The 22,680-nt window shown below is 36.4% G+C and overlaps 1 protein-coding gene across 1 annotated transcript; it reads left to right on the plus strand.

Annotated features, from left to right (window-relative positions):
- Positions 1 to 904: 904 nt before the first annotated feature.
- Positions 905 to 20,990, plus strand: LOC110443408 (universal stress protein YxiE-like). Its single transcript, XM_021487620.1, has 4 exons — positions 905 to 1,082; positions 13,498 to 13,587; positions 14,976 to 15,088; positions 18,804 to 20,990. Exons 1-4 carry the CDS (start codon positions 998 to 1,000, stop codon positions 18,993 to 18,995), a joined length of 480 nt encoding a protein of 159 aa, XP_021343295.1. The 5' UTR covers positions 905 to 997; the 3' UTR covers positions 18,996 to 20,990.
- Positions 20,991 to 22,680: the final 1,690 nt, after the last annotated feature.

A 22,680-nucleotide genomic window follows, 5' to 3' on the forward strand; every position in this document is an offset into this window, starting at 1 on the left:
ATCAAACCAACTTCCTTCTTCAAAGAGTGTTGAACTTTGGGTAGAGTAACAAGCAAGTGTCACTGAAACAATTGTCCAATATAACTGACTGTCTATTTTATTTCCGCCTCATCTAACTGAACAATTTCAAAAAGAAGATATTCAGTCGTTTTGGACTACTTGAAAAGTAACGCACAATAGAACGAAGATGGTTGGGAATGTCATAGGTATACTGTATACGGTATACATAGCGGCGGGAACCGTAGCTTCTATGTCCGATTTTTGATTTATTTTTTAATTTAAAATTAAAATTGAAAAAATCGGACATAGAAGCTACGGTTCCCGCAGCTAACTGTATACACAGCTTTTGTCAAATGTATTACCACTAATACAAGCATACTTTAAATTACATATATACAGCGATGTTGCATAACTCATCCACGTTACGTCATTTTCCCATTGAATTCTATTTTAATTTACTTTTGGAAACTAAATTTTCCTGACTTCGTTTTTAGTCAAAAATTGATGAAATTCAGCACAAAGTTAGAGAATTATCTAGCGCGGCTCCTCTTTGTGATATTCATATCATTATCCATTTGATAGAATTCTAACCATGATTGGTTACTTTGCAAAAACATATTCTATCGCAAAATTTTATCATTGTGCCTATGGGGAAGATGTCAAAGTACAACTTTTATGCTGGGATGAAAATTGATATCTCAACAACTGAGCCACGGATAATATAAATATTACCAGAGGACACTTGGTGGATAACTCTCAAACGGGATGTAAAGCTTTATCAGAATTAGATATCAAACAAAGTCACGCAAGCATTACTGGAAAAAATAATGTAAGTAAATTAACATAAAATCCAATGGAAAAAAACTCTGCCACTCTGTTTCACTTTTTCCGGATCTCTACCAGATCCGCTTTCTTCCGGTTATACTTACAACGTCCCTACGCGTTATCAAGTTTAGTGACCTTGCTGAAACTAGATTAGTTCGACATTCTCTCAATCATGGAACAACAGGCACAAGCAACAAGCGGAAGAATCGTCGTTTTGGCTGTGGACGGAAGTGATCCTGCCAAAAAGTCATTCGACTGTAAGTTGACAACATCATGGCGTAAAGTGATAACTGATTTTTTTTAATTTTGTTGCCGTTTTTAGTTTATGACTGACTGTATCGCTATTTGGGTCTTTAATTCCATTCCCTGATCAATATATTCAAGGACACTAAGTTTCAGTGTAAATGTAACTTGCGTTACCTGTGAGGACGCTAGCTGTGGGAAAGGTTGGGGGAAGTGGGCGGGGCGTTTGAGTAGCCGCTGGTAGCCACTCGGACACTCCTTACCTATACTACCTGGGTTTGGATCCTTTGATGACGCCAGCGCGCGGCAGCGGGCAAGGTTATTGATCTTGTTAGAGGTACACGGACCCAGCGACTGAAAGTCTAACAAGAACAATAATACTAGTAGTTGCGTGCACCTGTGTTCACAGGTGTTAAAAACTCTTACTGAAAATTGAGATATAATATATCATATAAAAAGATACAACTTTTTTGTAGTAATACCTTTATTTCATTATATGATATATCTCTAAATTTACAGTAAGAATCTATGATATTCTATGTGTGCGATTACCTTTTCTCATCCTAGGTTGAGAACTTTGTGAAATTTATCCATTTATTTAAGGTTTAACTTCTTCAAATTCGTCAATATATTCCAAAAAGTAGAAAACTTAAGTTAGTTTTCATACAATGTAGCTATTCCTGACTTTCCTGTTCGATATAAATAAATAATTGGTAATATAATAGAAAATATCCTAGCTTTGATATATATGATCAATCTTTGTTATGTCTTAATAACTAAGGTTTTATGTATGGACTTTCTAAGCAAATAAGTAGACTCTTTGATAATCAAATGGATACCATGATTTATAAACAGTGTATGCATCTTTGAATCCACACAGACCTTTGACCAGAAACGACAACATATTCTATTTAGGGGCTGTATTTGTTAAATCTGATTGCTTAAAGTGATGCATCTCGTTAATTTGTAGTAATTGTACTTAAATGTCATATAAAGAATAATAAGGTCAAACAAACAAAAAACTATGTGTGTTTCCTGTAACAAAAGAACTGAAAAAAAATAGGGTAGGCAATAAGGTAGGTAACAACTTTTATTTTAAAGATAATTTTATGCGGTTTATAAATAGGAAAGTGACCTTGACTTTCACAACTTCTGTAGGTACAAAAAGTTGATTGCGAAACACCAAATATATTTTGTTTGGCCTTTGTTATATTATCACATGCTGATTTACACCTCATCAACAGATGCAATAACTGCAAACAATTGGGAGCTCATGAATAACAAAATACTTGTCATTTGAATGCAGAGAAAGACTGAAACACTTGAGAAACGTAATTTTCACACTTGGCTTGCAGTCTCTGCTTCATACTTACCATTTTGAAATTTTATCATACTCTTCAACTCAATTAATTTTATAAGTATTTGGAAAGAATTTGAAAGAATATAAGCAAAAAAAAGTCGTTTTTTTGTCATAGGTTAAATTTACTCCATTGAGGAGAAAAATGTATTGATCAAACCCTTGATACTGATATATTTGTGTCCAAAGATACATCTTAATTATTAAAAAGTTTTTTTTTTAAAAAGGTTTTGATGCGTTTCACATTGTCATCTTAAGGTGTGTTACAACAAACATCGAATCAATACACAAACTTTTAGTTGTTTTGATCTTGCTCATAAGTTGTTACAGATGGGGTTGCTGTTTTATTTTGAGAGATCGCTTCTAATATCTTAAAATGCCATGCTCATTTTATGTGCCTCTTGTAGACAGTGAACTGTCGTTTAACTAGGATAGCTCATGAGTTGGATGTAACTACACTGGTAATTTTACGATTTAAGTATAAAAGTTGATGTGAATGGGCACTCTAATCCCGTCCTGTACAGTCATGCATGTCCATGCTTTATGGGGTCGATCAATACAAATAGTTACCAGGCATACAAAATAATTGTGAAAGAAACTGGATTCTTTTTGAGAAATTGAATGTTGCTCTTTTGTGATTTTAATCCTGAGGAGTTGTGCATTTCTTCGAGTTCTAGCCCAGAATTGTTCAACATTCTGTTAAAAATTTCAAATGTTGATCAAATTAATATTTCTTGTGTAATAGGCATCTCCTGTGTAAAATAACATTTTGAAATATGGAGTTTTAACAAATTAAACAACGTTCAAATTCTTGATCTCCAGCTCAAGAGTGAAGACTGCTTTAACTTTGGTTCGGTTGGCTGAAACTGTGTTGAATCACTACACTAGAATGTTAATTAGCACTTGAGTTTCCTCGTGGCTGGAGCTCACTAAAAATGCTTTTTGTCTGAGCTGGGTGACCTTAACAATTTGTACGTGACTATTTAATCTCTGTGAAGGGCGAGGAGAGCGGAGAGCGCTCAACAGTACAGTAGATAAATGTTTTAAGGCTCCTCATCTGCTATATGTGACAGATGTGTGTAAATCATACCGTGTGCTGACATTAGATGTGTCATTTATTCTAACCAAAAGTAGGCTATCAGGTACATATGTGTATAGACATTAACATCTTCACTATCTGTGTGACAACATGTGAAGATGTGGTGTGTGTGTTGGGACGGGGGAACAGACCCCTATAATTTTCAGCTTTGCAGGGACATTGGAGCACAAGAAAATTAAGCCCCCACCTCCTTTCTGCAGGCTAAAGCCATGTATTCGAGGTGCTAGCAGAATAAGTCACCATTCCATCATAGCTTGTATATATATATATTCACACACATGTATATATGTGTATTACAGTATATATTGTACATTTCATAATACAATATGTATTTAAACAGAATGTGTCTTGCTAAAATGAAATAAAGACTTTTGGTTTGATTGTGTTTTACGTCCTATTAACACCTATGGTCATTTAAGGTTGTGCCAGGTTTTGGGGGTGGATGAAAGCCAGAGTTCCTGGAGGAAAGCCGGAGTTCTCGGAGAAAAAAACATCGACCTACGACCTAAAGACAATCGTTTTTATTGCAAACATACTAAAAATATTCACAAAAAACAATGATCGGGCTATGATGATATTATTTCTGATTTCTCTCTGAAAATGACCATGGAATTGTGATCAAGAAGTAATCAATATTGAACCTCTGATTCCTCTGGCTCTGTTCTGACGGAACCTATTTGTTTGTAAATTATAGAAATGGCAATTTCGAGAGAAAAAGGCTTGTGTGTACGGTAGGGATACAGATATAACCCCAAGCTTGGTAAATTATCGATTTGCATCCTAGTCCCCTGATTTCTTGCTCTGCATTTTCCCTAAAAAAATCAATAATCCATCAATTATTTCCGTAGAATTACAGGGAAGCGATAAGATTACATCAGATTCGTAGAGAACTATCTATTGGTGTTTCAGTCTTTTCCCAGTCTTCAACAATCGTAATCTCCAAGATACAATCGCTAGCCTTTTAGTACATTTTTGAAAGGAAATACATATATATAAATTCATTAAGAATGTATTGTAGCAAAGCTGTTAAAACAATGTATGTATATTACATTTGTTGTAAATGACAAGAGTTTGCATGGGTTTATTTTCAATACAATGAACGTAGGCAGATAATTTCCATACATTTCATTATCCCTCATTTATATTTTTTCTTATTATCTGTAACTATATTTACTGGCTACAAATGAAATGAAACCCCTTGGTTTGTGTAACTTACCAATGAATTAGTAAAATGTTTTTCCCTGATAGATGACTTCTTCTTAATTCTAATATATATGTAAACATTTTACAAATAATTAATTATGCTAAGTGTTTTTAGGTCACCTGAGCGTTAACTCAAGTGACCTATTGCTATCCGTCTTCGTGCGTCGTCCGTTAACATTTTACATTTTCAACTCAAGCTGAAATACTGGCAAAGGGATTTCATTAATATTTCATGGGAAGGTTACAGACATCTCCCTGACCAAGTGTTGTTATTTTTCGGGTCGATCAGAAATCCAATATGGCTGCCATTTTGAAAAACTATTTCAAACTTAAAGTCAAGGTCTGCTGGGCCAATTGAACTGAAACTTGGTAGGAATAATCGACTTATGGTCCTGACAAATTGTTGTTATTTTTCATGTCAATCAGAAATCCAATATGGCTGCCACAGCCGCCATTTTGAAAAACTATTTCAAAGTTAAAGTCAAGTTCTGCTAGGCCGATTGAACTGAAACTTTGTAGGAATGATCGACTCATGGTCCTGACAAAGTGTTGTTATTTTTCCGGTCGATCAGAAATCCAATATGGCCGTCACAGCCGCCATTTTGAAAAACTATTTCAAACTTACTCATGGTCCTGACAAAGTGTTGTTGGTTTTTTGGGTAGATCAGAAATCCAATATGGCCGCCACGGCCGCCATTTTGAAAAACTATTTCAAACTTGCTCATGGTCCTGACAAAGTGTTGTTGGTTTTTTGGGTAGCTCAGAAATCCAATATGGCCGCCACGGCCGCCATTTTGAAAAATTATTTCAAACTTAAAGTCAAGTTCTGCTAGGCCGATTGAACTGAAACTTTGTAAGGAATGATCGACTCATGGTCCTGACAAAGTTTTGTTATTTTGCGGGTCTATCAGAAATTCAAAATGGCTGACACGGCCGCCATTTTGAAAAACTATTTCAAACTGAAAGTCAAGTTCTGCTTGGCCGATTGAACTGAAACTTTATAGGAATGATCGACTCATGGTCCTGACAAAGTTTTGTTGGTTTTTCGGGTCGATCAGAAACACAATTTGGCTGCCATGGCCACTATTTTGAAAATACCTATTTCATACTTAAAAACAAGTTCTAATAGGCCGATCTAACTGAAAATCGGTCTAGGAAAGATCAGCTAATGGTCCTGACAAACTTAAGTTAACGTTATACTTAACAATCTTTTACTCAAATTGGTACATATTTCAACAACAAAAATAAATATTGTAGGACTTAGGTGACCGTTAAGGCCCATGGGCCTCTTGTTAGTCTTCCTGTGGCAATTCGGAAGTTTTAGCTCAGAACTCTTTTTAAGTATTTTTTGAGAAATAAACTACAATGCATTGATAAACCTCTCACTTTAACTAACCAGATTGTGTCTGTAGATGACGAGTTAGAAATGTATCTATGACCTTACAATCTGCTACTTGAATAGTACAGTACAGGGTGAGTAAATATAGCCACTAGAGTCACTGGTACACTGTAAGTAGACCACTGTGTGTATGGTCGATGACCCTCAAGTATTAGGAACACCTTAAAGTTTGGATTAGGATCTACAAGACAAATAAGATTGGCCCATAAAACTGGTATTTGTTTCACGCTGTAGCAGTGTCTGGCCAAGTAAAGCTATTTTAAGATGTACCGGTATACTCACCTGTGGCGTTGGTACATGAAAACCTTGGTGTATACAGTGATTTTTTCCCCTCAGTTTTACTGCTGAATACAGGCTGTTTCCCCATGCTAAATAAAAATCCTTATTTTCCCAAAATGACCATAAAAAGAGGAATATGTTCCCAATTTCAATAAAAAATAATGCTGTATTTTCCAATTTCATAAAGGAATAAATAGGCTGTTGTAAGATTTAGATAACAAAAACACTGTTATTATGAAGCTGACACTATCACGGCAGTAGTTGTAAAGTGAGCTCATGTATGCCTGAATTATTTGTAATGGAAGAAAGACTTGGTCGAGCTCTTTGTGAATATATAGCTCTGTGTGTATCTATGTTTGAAGCCACTGTTTTTAGCTCACCTGGCACGAAGTGCCAAGTGAGCTTATGCCGTGGTGCGGCGTCCGTCGTCCGTCCGTCCGTCCGTCCGTCGTCCGTCCGTCGTCCGGCGTCAATATTTTACTTTAAAAGACTTCTTCTTAATAACCGAAAGGCCTAGGGTGATGATATTTGGCCAGAAGCAAACTGGGATGAAGGGCTACCAAGTTTGTTCAAATAAATGACCATCTATTTTCAAGGTCACAGGGGTCAAATATGTTAAAAACTTTAAAAAACTTCTTCTCAATAACCAAACTGCCCAGGGAGATGATATTTGGTCAGTAGCATGCTAGGGTGAAGGGCTACCAAGTTTGTTCAAATGAATGACCTTCAATTATATTCAAGGTCACAGGGGTCAATTGTCTTAAAAAACCTTTAAATAACTTCTTCTGAACAACCAAAATGCCCAGGGTGATGATATTTGGCCAGTAGCATGCTGAGATGAAGGGCTACAAAGTTTGTTCAAATGAATGACCTTCACCCATATTCAAGGTCACAGGGGTCAAATATGTTAAAAACTTTAAACAACTTCTTCTCAATAACCAAAATGCCCAGGGTAATGATATTTGGCCAGTAGCATGCTGAGATAAAGGGCTACAAAGTTTGTTCAAATAAATGACCTTCACCCATATTCAAGGTCACAGGGGTCAAATATGTTAAAAACTTTAAACAACTTCTTCTGAATAACCAAAATGCCCTGGGTGATGATATTTAGTCAGTAGCATACTAGGATCAAGGGCTACCAAGTTTGTTTAAATGTATGACCTTGAATCATATTCAAGGTCACAAGGAGCAAATATGTTTAAAATATTTCAACAACTTGTTCTGAATAACCAAAAGGCTCAGGATGTTGATATTTAGTTAGTAGCATATGCTGGGATCAAGGACTACTATGTTTGTTAAAGTGAATGACTTTGACTTATATTCAAGGTCACAGGGGTCAAATTTGTTTAAAATCTTTAAACAACCTCTTATGAATAACCATGGGTCCCAGGATGTTTATACTTTGCAAGTTGCATCCTGAGATGAAAGGCTATACAATGTGTTCAACATAATGACTTTGTTCGACTTTCAATCACAGTGGTGAAATGTTTTAAAAAAAATTAACAGGGTCTTTTAAATGAATTTTAATCATAAATACTGATATTTTGCCTGTAGCTTTATTTTAGATCACTTTTAAGGTTACAAGTGTGAGTTTTATACCAGGTGAGCGATGCAGGCCCATTGGGCCTCTTGTTATTTTATTATGATTATGAAACAATGCACTGAATTATATTTACACCATGGGGCCACGGTTGCCAAGTGGTTAAAGCCTCTGATATTCTGCTTCCACTAACCCTCCACCACTGGGTCGCGAGTTTGAGACCTACGTGGGACATTCGCTTGGTACTGGCCGCAGGTCGGTGGTTTTTCTCTGGGAATTCTGTCTTTCCTCCACCACCAAAACCTGGCACGTCCTTAAATGACCGTATCTGTTAATAGGCCGTAAAACACAAACAAACCAAATCTATTTACAGTTGATTTACATTAATATACATATATGTATATGTCCATATGAACACCCCAACACTTTCACTCTTTAACTATACAGCTCACATTTTGACACTCGAAAGCTAGTCCCCCAACTGCCTCTCCAAACACCATTTCCCCTTACATAAATTCTGTATGTTTTGTCGAAATATGAGCGCCATATCTGATATCTATAGTGGAGGAGCTCCATGACTTGCCTGATGAAGAGCTGTTTAGCAGGAGATCAATACCATGTAATGGGACTTTGTCACTTGTGTGATGATTGTTCACTGTTGAAGAGAAAACATGTAACATACAACATTCCTCAGGGACACATGATACTGGTGTACTGTAGCAGAAAAATATCAATAAATGGTAAAGAGTCGATACTGATTCTGTACTTGTTGGCATTGTATCAGTTTAAGGAATTATACACTAGAAAAAAAACCAATGGTATACCAGTCCAGGGTAAGGTACACCAGTACAGGGTAAAACATACACCGGTTTAGGGTGAGAGATACACATACCTGTTCAAAGTAAGATCTTTTCACTCCGTTATGGATCTTTTGTTGAGAGGGATTGGGTATCTCCTTGTCTCAACCCTAGGGCCAGACCAGGGTATCTCCTTGTCTCAACCCTAGGGCCAGACCAGGGTATCTCATACTGGAAAAAAGTGTCCATACATGACTCAATGAACAAATGTCCAGAGTGAAGATATGTCTGTCTTGGGTAAGATACACCTGTCTAGAATAACAGATACACCTATCTAGAGATACACCTGTCTAGAGATACACCTGTCTAGAGATACACCTGTCTAGAATAACAGATACACCTATCTAGAGTAAATGCTTTACCTATCTAGAGATACTCTTGTCCAGAGTAAGAGATACATCTGTCTAGAGTAAATGATACTCCTGTCCAGAGTAAGAGATATATCTGTTCTAGATACGAAATAAACACATATAAGGGTGATAAATACACCTGTTTAGAGTAAGAGATACACCTGTCCAGGGAAAGAGATACACCTGTCTAGAGTAAGAGATTACACTTGTCTAGAGTAAGAGATTACACTTGTCTAGAGTAAGAGATTACACTTGTCTAGAGTAAGAGATACACCTTCTAGAGTGAGAGATTACACTTGTCTAGAGTAAGAGATACACCTGTCCAGGGAAAGAGATACACCTGTCTAGAGTAAGAGATTACACTTGTCTAGAGTGAGAGATACACCTGTCCAGGGAAAGAGATACACCTGTCTAGAATAAGAGATACACTTGTCTAGAGTAAGAGATTACACTTATATAGAGTAAGAGATCCACCTGTCTAGAGTGAGAGATACCCCTGTCCATGGTAAGGGCTACACCTTCCTAGGTCAAGGGATACACCTGCCTAGGTTATTGTTAAGAGATTAACCTGTTCTTGGTAGAGAGATATACACTTGGCCAGGTCAAGAGATACACCTGTGCAGGGTAAGAGACATGCCTGTCCTTTGAGAAAACAAATGTCATTTTATGAATTTTAATAAATCTTCAGTATGTAAACTATAGATCTGATCAATTTGAAAATGAGTACATGTACAATATGCATGGTCTATTTACAAGAAGGTGGATATATTATATATATACAGATGATTCACCTATATGTATGTAAATTTGAAGACACCACAACATCTGTGTATGCTTATCTGTGGTATACGTCATGTCTTGTGGGACCAGTAATTAATTCATATCAGATGAATATAAATAATACATGAAACACAATAAATTAAAGTCACAGATTGTTACTGCATAAAAATCCACATACCATATCTGCCTTAATAAATGTCCCTCGATGCCTATAATTGACCCTCATCCTTTTCTGAGAGGAATTGAAAGTATATAGACCCCCTCCCTATCCCAGACTTGACGAGGCTGCAGGCCATGGGCCAATGATTTATAGTACTAGTCCTTACCCACTAAAGCAGAGGGTTATGTCTGGTAATAGACTGGCTGCCAGCCCCTAAGATTTTATGAAGAATTTCACGGCTGCATTTTACTACTAGTTTTTTCTAAATGATTCAATATTCTAGAGACGGGCGCCAGTCTAGTCTGGTAATCATGGCCTAACTTCCACTGAAGTAGTTTAAACATTTTGTATACACGTACACCTCCCGCCACGCTGGGATGTTTATAATGTCCTTCTGTTATACTGTGGTAACGGTGGAAGTTACACAACTTATTCTATCATAACTCACATTTTATTATCCTAATAAGCTCCCCCATTAAACTAATTTTAAGTGCCCAGGGTGTTAATTATGGCGAATATGGAAGGTAACTTTTGTATTTGATGTAAATGAGCAGGTGGCATTTTGATAGGAATTATTTTCAAGTGAAATTCCAAACTGTCCTGTATTTCAGGATTCAGTGTTACTTTTCTGGTGTGATTATTATCAGAGATCTTACATATTTTTTTCGAAACATGGAAATTATCAATTATTTTTTTTTTTGATATTTCATGTCACTGATCATACAATTTACATAGTAAGAAAAACGGGAATTAGATGGGGTAGGTCGCGATCGGTAGGCATTTTTTTTTTTTTTTTTACGAATTAATGTTATGCTTTATTTCAAACTCTACAATGTATTTCCACACATTACAATGGTTATTATTTTGTCAAGAATAAGGTTAGACTCTCAGAACAGGAATAAAGTACATTTTAATGAGTGGCTGTGACCTTTGCCTGGCTAATAAATTTATCTTAGATAAATACAAGTAGGTGATAAAAACACAGTAAAATCTAGGGTAAGTCGGGATACCTGAAACACACACTTTTTTTTTACCTAAACATTTTAGAACTGCAAGTACATTTGAAGTAATTATAAGCCAAGTTAACAATAGTACTGTCTAGCCTAACCTGATACAACATACACACTTCATGCTAGCCCAAGTTTCCTGTGGCCCTTACACCAAACTTAGACATTTTGACATATAAATGACACCAGACATCTATGTCAAAATGTCTAAATCTGGTGTAAGGGCCAGAGGAATCTCAGGTAAACTTCATGCTAAAGTATAATATTGTACTTGTAGCCAACACAAACCTGAGTACCCCATCCCTACAATCTGTGTAGTGTGGGCATAAACCACTACATACATGCCTGTGACATGTCACAGTATGTTATCTTTAAAATGTTTAGAATGACCTTGATTGACCTTGCAGTTGTCTGCAGTCACCTTTAGAATGACTGATTACATGCATACAGAAAGGAAATTTACACAGCTTATGTAATAGACTCAATCTGCATAAGCTATGTATGATAGAGCGAGTGAACCAGACTGGTATAATGTAAAAATTGATTGGTGAGCTCAATTTGTTCCTGCAACTATATCTGTAGGCTTATACTTACTGTTGTGGAAATGATATAGATGTCACTATTGCCAGCCATAATTGATGGACTCGATCCATCCAATTTACAGCTACGTCCACTTTTTATACAAAACTGGATCTTTACTGACAGTGAATCCACAGGAATAAAATCTTCTAAATATACAAATAAAAAAAAATATAAAAAAAATTGTTTAGACCAGGAGGGGGAAAAAAATAGATTTAACTTCAAAGATTTCACTGAAGAAATAATACAAAATTGAAAAGTAGGATCTGTTAAGAATTTGTTTGGGTAGGAATGATTTAACTTGAAGGATGGGGGTTGATAAATTATTTATGTTTCATCTTTGGCCAGAGTAAATATATACACATTCCCTAGACTCAGGACCTAGACCTTTGTGTGCCATTAAACTACCTGTATATGTACACCACCTGTGGCTGAAAGTTGTATGGCCCAGATGTTGCCTAACTAGGTTATCAGTTCATGACCTTTCTGGTCAAGTTCTGACCATGACCACGGAATTAGATTTAAGTCTGTGCCATGACTGATTGATGTATTGTATATGTTACACTGTAAACAAAAACACTGGTAAAGTGTACTCATATAAGTCCACTGTTATTTTTAAGGAAACAATATGTTATTTAAGGCATCTTCAGATATACATTGGAGTAACATTACCTGGATTGTGAGGTTTTATTGTATTGTTCGTAATGACAGGGACAGGAGGGAAAACGTGGCTGCTACCTATTTATCAAAGCACCCACTGATATTGTGATGTCACTACCAGTGTTCTGAGTTTGCAAAAGGTGCATGTAGCTGACTCGGAAAGAATATATTCAGTTGAATGTTCACATGTTACATGTATAATGTTGACTTATATATACCTTATAGTAGGCAACTTTTGCAAGCAACCAGCTTTAACCCATGCTAAGTTGAGATAACTTGTGCTCAATCCTTTTTGTTGAATTACAAATAAAATATGTTTAAATCGAAACCCATTCACCCATAAAGTTGCATTTAAACCTTACCAAATCAAAGGCTTGGCAAGTCTACTTTATAAATGTAGGGGTAAATGAGTTAAAGAGAACTGAGTTTACTCACTTTATTGTTCTTATATCTTGTCCTTACTACATACTATTTACATACAGGATTTATTGCATCTGCATGTTGACATGTTTGAACCAATGAGATTTATATGAAATTCTAGCAACCTTTATCTAGTCCTGATAGTAAATTTTATTTGGGACTATACCCATATTTATCACATAATGTATACTGTGTTATCCAGTTAATATACCCATGTCATAGTATACGTATTTTGCGTATTAACCCATGTAATATGTATAACCAATCAGCCCTGTGATTGTGCATATACCCGGGTATGTTTCAATTGTTACCATTGTGACGTCACGCCTAGGACAAGTTCATGACATCACAGACTTACACACTGGAGTCAAAATGGCGGCTTTTTACATTTCAAGGTTGCATGAAAATTGTCTTTCTATACGCATAAATGCCACAAATCTTGAATATTTGATAAAAAAGGATCTTATACTCATTTTCATTTCATATCAAATTTATGAAACTCATCACAGATATTTCATTTCAGCTTGCCAGAGGCTCCCTGAAATGAAAAATGCTTAGACCCGTTGCATAAATCTCATATGAAATGGAAACTCATGTAAGATCCTATATACATGTATATAAGCTGGAAGGTAACAAACCCCTCCTGGTTGAAAATGGAAATGGTTATTATTCTTCAGGTACAAATTACTGAAATTAGTGTGCCCTATTGTTATTTGAGTTGCCATGTTTTATATTTCAGGGTACTTGGATAATGTCCATAAGGAAGGAGACAATGTTTTTATAGTAACAGTGGGCGAGTTAGCTGGAAAGATTGACCTTGGATTTTTCCGTAAGTCTTATGAGCTTGTTTGATATCCACAATTGATTACACAAAGACTTCTTCTAAAGAACCATAAATATTAGTCATGATCTTTCATATGTTGTTTGCTGGGGTGAAGGGCTATCAAGTTTGTTCAAATAAATTACCTGGTTCTACATTTAAGTAATACTGGTAAAATATTTCAAAAAACTGAAAAAAATATTTCAAAAAAGAACCACAAGGCCGGGAATAATGATACTTGTCATTGCTTCATGGAGGGTGTTTGAGTTTTAGCCTTTAGTAATGATATTTGGTTAAGCCTGTTGCCTGTTAGACTATAAGATGATGCAAGGCAAAGAGTCATGATATTCGGCATGCTATAAACTTGCTGAGATGATCAGGGGCCATCAAGTTTAATCTCACAAATCACCTTGACCCGGCCATATTCAAGATCAAGGGAGTCAAATCATATTTGTATAAAAATCTGCAAACAACTGCTATTTCAAATACATTGAGGCCTAATGGGCCTGTATCACTCACCTATTCCTACAATATCTAAACGAGATAAGAAGTTGAATTGTTCCTGATAACTTTAGACCATGGTGGCCATATTAGATTTCTTCTTGACTCCAAGAATTATAATAAAACTTAGTAAGGGCAGTGACAGGAAAAATATTATTACCATTATGACCATTTTCGAAAAAACAGAGAATAAATAAAAAAAATCCTGTTTCGTTACCAATTGGCTTAATGAGGTTGAGAAGTTATAAAATGTCTTAAGACAATCATGGAAGTGGTCATACTTATATATCTATAATTATAAACAACATTTCATTCCATTGGGTCAGGTATGATCCTTTGATAAAAATTCCTTCAGCTATTATGGATAAGTAGGCTTTTTAAAGCAAAACTTGGTAGCGGACATCATGCCATGGAATAAATTCATTTGATCCTCCTTTGGACTATATTTTGGCTAAAAGCGAGTTAAGATCTTCAAATTACTCCTTCTAATGAACAGTGGCCATGGGGGACAGTAATACTATTTGCCCTGTAGCTGACTCTGTGGTGAAAGGCCTTCAAAATGAATAATTTTGTATAGTGCATTGTGTAATTTAGCCTTCATTGTAAACTTAAATTATAAGGAGATGGGGGTGGGGGTATGTTTGTTAATTTAGAAAGAATTACACGTCTTATTTGTTAAAAAAAGTAAGAAACATTTACATATTATCGAGTAAAAAGGGCTAATAAGAAACATGCTAGCCATCTTGGATTTGTTCCCTTGGCTCTCGTTCTTGCCACAATAAGACATGTACTAGTGCATGTACTTAACATAAGGCACCTATAATTTTTCATACAAAATAGTCAAGATAATAGCACTGATATGTCAATGTAGGATAACTTGTGTTTTGTGTTTATAGCTGGCAAGTACTCAGATGACAGAATTAAAGAAATTGTACAACAGGCCAAAGAGGAGAGTACCCGTGTAGAGACAATGCTGGCCGATTATGTGGATAGTCTTCGTGCTAAAAGGGTATGTACAATATATGTAAAAGAATATATATACGGTACACATGTGGTGCTCTTCTTTCTCATCACAATGATTAATCCTGCCAAAATTGTTTATTTTGTTACAAGTTCGAGAGAAGTGTGTACAGTGCCTAGTGTAATAAGATGTATGTGCTCAAATCTCCATCTGCATCCTCCACACAAATCTCCATCTGCATCCTCAACACAAATCTCCATCTGCATCCTCCACACAAATCTCCAACCTCCAAACAAATCTCCAACCTCCACACAAATCTCCATCGGTATCCTCCACACAAATCTCCAACCTCCACACAAAGCTCCATCTGTATCCTCCACACAAATCTCCGTCTGTATCCTCCACACAAATCTCCATCTGGATCCTCCACACAAATCTCCATCTGTATCCACCACACAAATCTCCATCTGTATCCTCCACCCAAATCTCCATCTGCATCCTCCACACAAATCTCCATCTGTATCCACCACACAAATCTCCATCTGTATCCTCCACTCAAATCTCCATCTGTATCCTCCACACAAACCTCCATCTGCATCCTCCACACAAATCTCCAACCTCCACACAAATCTACATCTGTATCCTCCACACAAATCTCCATCCTCCACACAAATCTCCATCTTTATCCTCCACACAAATCTCCATCTGTATCTTCCACACAAATCTCACTCAGATGACAGAATTAAAGAAATTGTACAACAGGCCAAAGAGGAGAGTACCCGTGTAGAGACAATGCTGGCCGATTATGTGGATAGTCTTCGTGCTAAAAGGGTATGTACAATATATGTAAAAGAATATATATACGGTACACATGTGGTGCTCTTCTTTCTCATCACAATGATTAATCCTGCCAAAATTGTTTATTTTGTTACAAGTTCGAGAGAAGTGTGTACAGTGCCTAGTGTAATAAGATGTATGTGCTCAAATCTCCATCTGCATCCTCCACACAAATCTCCATCGGTATCCTCCACACAAATCTCCAACCTCCACACAAGTCTATCTCTTGAAAAAAATGCAATCATTTTCATTCTAGAACTCTCTATGCATGCCTATAGTATTCTCCATCTGTATCCTCCACACAAATCTCCTGTCAATGTAGGATAACTTGTGTTTTGTGTTTATAGCTGGCAAGTACTCAGATGACAGAATTAAAGAAATTGTACAACAGGCCAAAGAGGAGAGTACCCGTGTAGAGACAATGCTGGCCGATTATGTGGATAGTCTTCGTGCTAAAAGGGTATGTACAATATATGTAAAAGAATATATATACGGTACACATGTGGTGCTCTTCTTTCTCATCACAATGATTAATCCTGCCAAAATTGTTTATTTTGTTACAAGTTCGAGAGAAGTGTGTACAGTGCCTAGTGTAATAAGATGTATGTGCTCAAATCTCCATCTGCATCCTCCACACAAATTTCCATCTGTATCCTCCACACAAATCTCCATCCTCCACACAAATCTCCATCTTTATCCTCCACACAAATCTCCATCTGTATCCGCCACACAAATCTCCATCTGTATCCTCCACCCAAATCTCCATCTGTCTCCCCCACCCAAATCTCCAACCTCCACACAAATCTCCAGCTGTATCCTCCACACAAATCTCCATCCTCCACACAAATCTCCATCTGTATCCGCCACACAAATCTCCATCTGTATCCTCCACCCAAATCTCCATCTGTATCCTCCACACAAATCTCCGTCTGTATCCTCCACACAAATCTCCATCTGGATCCTCCACACAAATCTCCATCTGTATCCACCACACAAATCTCCATCTGTATCCTCCACTCAAATCTCCATCTGTATCCTCCACACAAAACTCCATCTGTATCCTCCACTCAAATCTCCATCTGTATCCTCCACACAAATCTTGTGTTTATAGCTGGCAAGTACTCAGATGACAGAATTAAAGAAATTGTACAACAGGCCAAAGAGGAGAGTACCCGTGTAGAGACAATGCTGGCCGATTATGTGGATAGTCTTCGTGCTAAAAGGGTATGTACAATATATGTAAAAGAATATATATACGGTACACATGTGGTGCTCTTCTTTCTCATCACAATGATTAATCCTGCCAAAATTGTTTATTTTGTTACAAGTTCGAGAGAAGTGTGTACAGGGCCTAGTGTAATAAGATGTATGTGCTCAAATCTCCATCTGCATCCTCCACACAAAACTCCATCTGTATCCTCCACACAAATCTCCAACCTCCACACAAACCTCCATCTGTATCCTCCACACAAATCTCCGTCTGTATCCTCCACACAAATCTCCATCTGTATCCTCCACACAAATCTCCAACCTCCACACAAGTCTATCTCTTGAAAAAAATGCAATCATTTTCATTCTAGAACTCTCTATGCATGCCTATAGTATCCATTACTTGCTCACGTTTGATTTAGATCCAAATCTGAAATTCAACATGGACATTTATTGGCCATTTTGAATTTTGTGAAAAGTCACTTTGATTCTATGCAAAAGTCCTTGAAGGAATGCAATTGATTTTAATTTCAATTTCTGCACATGCCTATACAGTTATATGACACAGAGTGATATACAGTTATATGACACAGAGTGATATACAATTATATGACACACAGTGATATACAGTTATATGACACAGAGTGATATACAGTTATATGACACAGAGTGATGTACAGTTATATGACACAGAGTGATATACAGTTGAATGACACAGAGTGATATACAGTTTTTATACAGTTATATGACACAGAGTGATATACAGTTATATGACACAAAGTGATATACAGTTATATGACACAGAGTGATATTATATAAATATGACATTCATTAGCAGGTGACAGTGAATATTGTCAACCCGAGAAAACCATTTTCACCCGAGGCGAAGCCGAGGGTGACAATGGGTTTTCGAGGGTTGACAATATTCACTATCATCTGCTAATGAATGTCATATCTATTTTGTTACACCAAAAGTCTTTGTAGCTCAGAAACGGCAGCAAACCTCGATAATGACATCTTGTTGATAGTCTGCTGTTTACAATCGCTATCGCACCGGCGCTTGATAAAATTGGCTGTTGCCGTCAAACGTTCTTGTGACCATTACGGTGGGGAAACGAAGCGGCGAACGCACATTTTTCGCGCATGTGATATTTTTCACTGTCTCATGGCAATATCACCCGCGCCCCTTAAACCCAATATATTTTCGGAGGGTGACAGAGATTTTTGTTTAATTTTCTCCCAACCAATCAAATAGCTAGAAATTCACTTGAGGTGTAACAAACAGTAATATGACACAGAGTGATATACAGTTATATGACACAGAGTGATATACAGTTATATACAGTTATATGACACAGAGTGATATACAAATGTATGTGTAATAGTTCTTCACTACAGTGTACACTGTATTACCATACAGGACTTTTTCATTCTATTTTTTTTATTTTTTATTTTATTTTAAAACTTATCATGTAAAAGACTTAAAAACAAAAACATCTTTTATTTTAGATGTTGTTGCATGATCATCTAAATACAAGCTGAGCTTTACCAGAAAAAAAACCCACAGAATCAAAAATATTTTTTTTGGGAGATTTTGAGAAAACGCAGCAACATTTTCTATTGAGAATGGGGCCCAAATTTAGCTTCACTGATCCTGGCCCTATTGTGGTACCAGTAAATGCCCTGCCATTATTAACCATAATTGTTTGTTTTCCAGATTCATGGCGAGGGGAGACAACTTACAGAGAAAAATGCTGGTCAAGCCATCTGTGATTTTGCAGAGAAGAATGGAGCGTCACTGATTTGTATGGGGACCCGAGGCCAGGGACTTGTTCGCAGAACAATGCTTGGCAGCGTTAGCGACTACATCATCCACCACTCCAAGTGTCCGTGCATCCTTGTTCATTAACCTTGCCAGAATAAAGATCTACGCTAGAGTGTTGTTAATAATCATGTGATCTACATGTGGGACGCGGTTCTGGTTGCATCATGCTCGCTCACAATCATGCATGGTCTATTTGGTGCACGAAATTTTAATCTGATACATGTATCTAACATTGCAGACATAATATTCCAGTATTTTTATCTGGTACAAAGTATTTTATAAATAAGACACATGTTTACACATGCCAATCTCCCACATTTTTACACTTTATATAACATGTTTATCGCTTAATTTGTTGGCGATGCTATTTAAATCTATTCTTGTTGAAATGTATCATTTATGTGTGTATAAAATGTCCTTTAAATTGAACCCCTTAAAAATTCACATGATTATTAGCAGCTTTAGCAGTAACGCAATGTTACTAATATTTGTGACCCAATCTGATAGAAGTGATTGTAGGGAGGTCGTTATGACTCCAGTAGATATGCACCCAGAATTTTGAATCACCACTTTCACATCGAGAACAGATATAAACCTTTAATCAAACTCGGGGCATTTTACCATTTTTTGTTAATTTTACATAGAACTGAATTTTCAGATCCAACAATATTTAAAATGATACTTCGCAGTACTGTTCCACTAACCATGTTTCTGTTCAGTAATTAGTCAAGACTTGGATATATGAATTTCCCTGGTTCGTGGGATTGGATATCTTGTCTGAGTGAAATGTGAACCCCGGTTATAATATCCACCTGATCCTGTTCACTTAATTTTTGTGCTACCATATCAATTGTTATTTTCGTTAACCTGTGCAACCTTAAACCAAAAATGTGAAGTTTTAAAATCAGAATTTGGGTAAAATATGCATTTAGTAAGAAGTAGCTTTAAAAATTTGGAGATGTCAGGACATGTTTGTATGGTATTATATGTAAACCAATGTGGGATATGACTTGCCTGGTTTCCCACCTATAAGTGTAATGCACTAACAGTTACGCAATTTATGTGTGCAATGTTTATGATATTGTAAGTTTGTCAGCGAAATAAATATAAAGATGTGTATCTCGTTCCTATGAAAGTTTCTCCTGTAAAAACTCTGTATTTTAATATTTGACTCTGGCATAATATAATCACACTTTGTAAGAAACGTAGTCTTTTTTCTCTCTGGGAACTAGTATTAATGACAGGTCATTCTTTAGAAAGAACTGTTTTAACAGCAATAGAAATTTTATACATATATATACGCATTGGTTTAACAATATAGAAACATGTACACAACTTACTTGTATATATTGTTGGCGGTCACTGCGTTTCTTTATGTAACTTCGCAGGTGATTGATATGTTGTTGCACCCATATCTTTGCTCGTAGTTTTCTTTAGTTTGTTGTTGTAGGAATACTACTTTGTAGCTTTTAAGAAGTTTTCTTAAACGGATACCTCTGTTCTGTTCTTTTTTAACATTCCATCAACACCTTTTTTTAAGGAGTGCTTACTCATCGACAGGAATGGAGTATATAAGTTGGGGCCTTTTTCTGTTTTATATGCATGCCGCAAGGTGGAGGGGTTTAGTTCTCAAAAATGTCATTAGTTATATAGTCCAACAGCTGAAATAACCATGCTTCAGGGACCAAATCAGACCCATTATTTGCAGATCTGAACAGATAAGGTTTCAACATTAAAATCTGCAGTTTAATCCAAATAGATTCTATATTATCGGAATTGTGAATTTTTTTGTGTAATTGTGAATGGTTTGATTATAACTCGGTACTAAATTAAATTCCACATATTTATGTACATGGAAAACACTTGGAAGATAATTTTGGAAGAACACGCCAGCCCTTTGAAAAATAAACTCTTCTTATGTTTGATATCAAAATAAAGAACATTTTTATCATAGAAAACGTAGTGGAACACTAGGATATCCTTTGAAGAGAAGAATCATGTCCCTAAAGTCAGATATTTGGAAAATAGCTTGCTATGCATTTATAAGATTTTTTTGTAATAAACACTCTTACCCAGTTATTTTTTGTTTTTGTTTTTGTTTTCAAACAAATATCAGCTTTTAAAAGTTGAGTGTGTAGCCTAATATAAGTTTTTTAATAATTTCGCCATGGATATAAATCTACTGTAGTATTTATCCTTGAAGTTCAACATCCTATTAACAGCTAAGGTCATTCAAGGATGTGCCTCCATGTGTGTAGTGTATGTGTGTATGCAGAAGAATCCTTCACAGTATTTCACTTTAAATAAAGAAAGCAATTATGTAACTTGACTAAAGGTCACACAGGTGAATCAAACTGAAAATCTTGAAATGACTATTTCTCTATAGAGCCAGAGGGTTTGGAGCTTTGCTAGGGAGAATGAGTAGCTTGTGACCTACTTGCCGAATACTATGGCCTTAATAAAAAAGTTGTTGTACGAGCTAGAAAACAGTTTGTAAAACGCACATGATGAAGAGAGCTAAACATAAAGCCTTACACAAGAATTGGATCTAGATACAAATTCTAACCAAACTGAGTGAAGCAGAAAATGTAGGTCACAGTGACCTTTTTTTGATATATAGGTGAAGTACTCCAGTAGTATATATATCTAAAGTTTGATGTTTTTTGGGCTCCTGGTATGGAGCTTGATGCAAAGTCTAACCATAAGTTTTAAGAACGGATGGATAGAAGCACGGACAGAAAATGCACTGTTTGGGTCTTAAAAGTTTTGTGACGTTTTGATGGACAACAAATGTCATATCATCAGATACCCATATTCTAATTCACAGGGGTCAAATCTGCTAAACAATGAACTTTGGAAAAACCAAAAAAGGTCATGATATGTTTTCATTAGCTTGTTCAAATGTTGTGCTAGGAAAGAAAGTCTGCTAAAAACAACACACTTAAATCTTGTTTTCAGACCCACTCCAATCCTTGTAATTTCTTCAAGCATAGATAGGAGCTAGCATCCTGGTAGCTCGAGTGCTGTCATCTGTTCAAGGTCAGCAAGCAACTACTGTATGATCCATTGCCCTACATTGGGCTTCACCAGTGGGGAGGGGATGGACCCAGAGCTAATCCTGGTAGCATGGATTATTTATCATATAATGTCCAATATGTGTATTCATGTATATGGTTAGAGTGGGGATCCAAACTGGTAAGAGTTATGACCCAGTTTCTAAATTCTGTCCAACCCTTCAGGTGGTGACAGACCCTGGAGAAATACTGGTAGCATTGATGTAGTTGTATAGTGATGTCCAGTAAGTATTCATATGGTTGTAGTGTGGGGATCTGAAATGTTTCAAAGTTTTGACCTGATTTTCCCATTTGCACTCTGCCTCATATGGGTCAAAACTAATTTTGAACGTATGACATTCTTTCCCCAGTAATACCAAATTTGGATACAATCAATGCAGGGATTCAGAGTAGGATTTTATACATGTAAACACTCAAATTTTCCATATTGGGGCTCCACCCGTCTCCAGAGTGTGTATCATCTAAACTCAAATATGATCACCTTGCTCCAGTGATGTTTCGAACCAAAAATTGTTACCATCTAAGCTGTTGTTTAGGAGTAGGCCTTGTAAGGATCCATGAACCTCTACCAAACACTGTAAATAAGTATATGTATTTGAAACTGTTTTTTCCGGCATGATTATAGCTTTGATAAATCCTTTCTGAAAAGAAAACCATACATTGCAAGACTTTTATGAGAAACAAGGCATCATAAG

Source organism: Mizuhopecten yessoensis, unplaced genomic scaffold (genome assembly GCF_002113885.1).
Source record: "Mizuhopecten yessoensis strain PY_sf001 unplaced genomic scaffold, ASM211388v2 scaffold716345, whole genome shotgun sequence".
Classification (NCBI taxonomy): Eukaryota; Metazoa; Mollusca; class Bivalvia; order Pectinida; family Pectinidae; genus Mizuhopecten; species Mizuhopecten yessoensis.

What these genes read in the sequence shown, in the direction of transcription:
- LOC110443408 (XM_021487620.1), top strand. Translation starts at nt 998, where the DNA reads ATGGAACAACAGGCACAAGCAACAAGCGGAAGAATCGTCGTTTTGGCT. An exon ending in TGCCAAAAAGTCATTCGACT is followed by an intron (nt 1,083 to 13,497) that starts GTAAGTTGACAA and finishes TTTATATTTCAG; the next exon opens with GGTACTTGGATAATGTCCAT. An exon ending in ATAGTCTTCGTGCTAAAAGG is followed by an intron (nt 15,089 to 18,803) that starts GTATGTACAATA and finishes TTTGTTTTCCAG; the next exon opens with ATTCATGGCGAGGGGAGACA.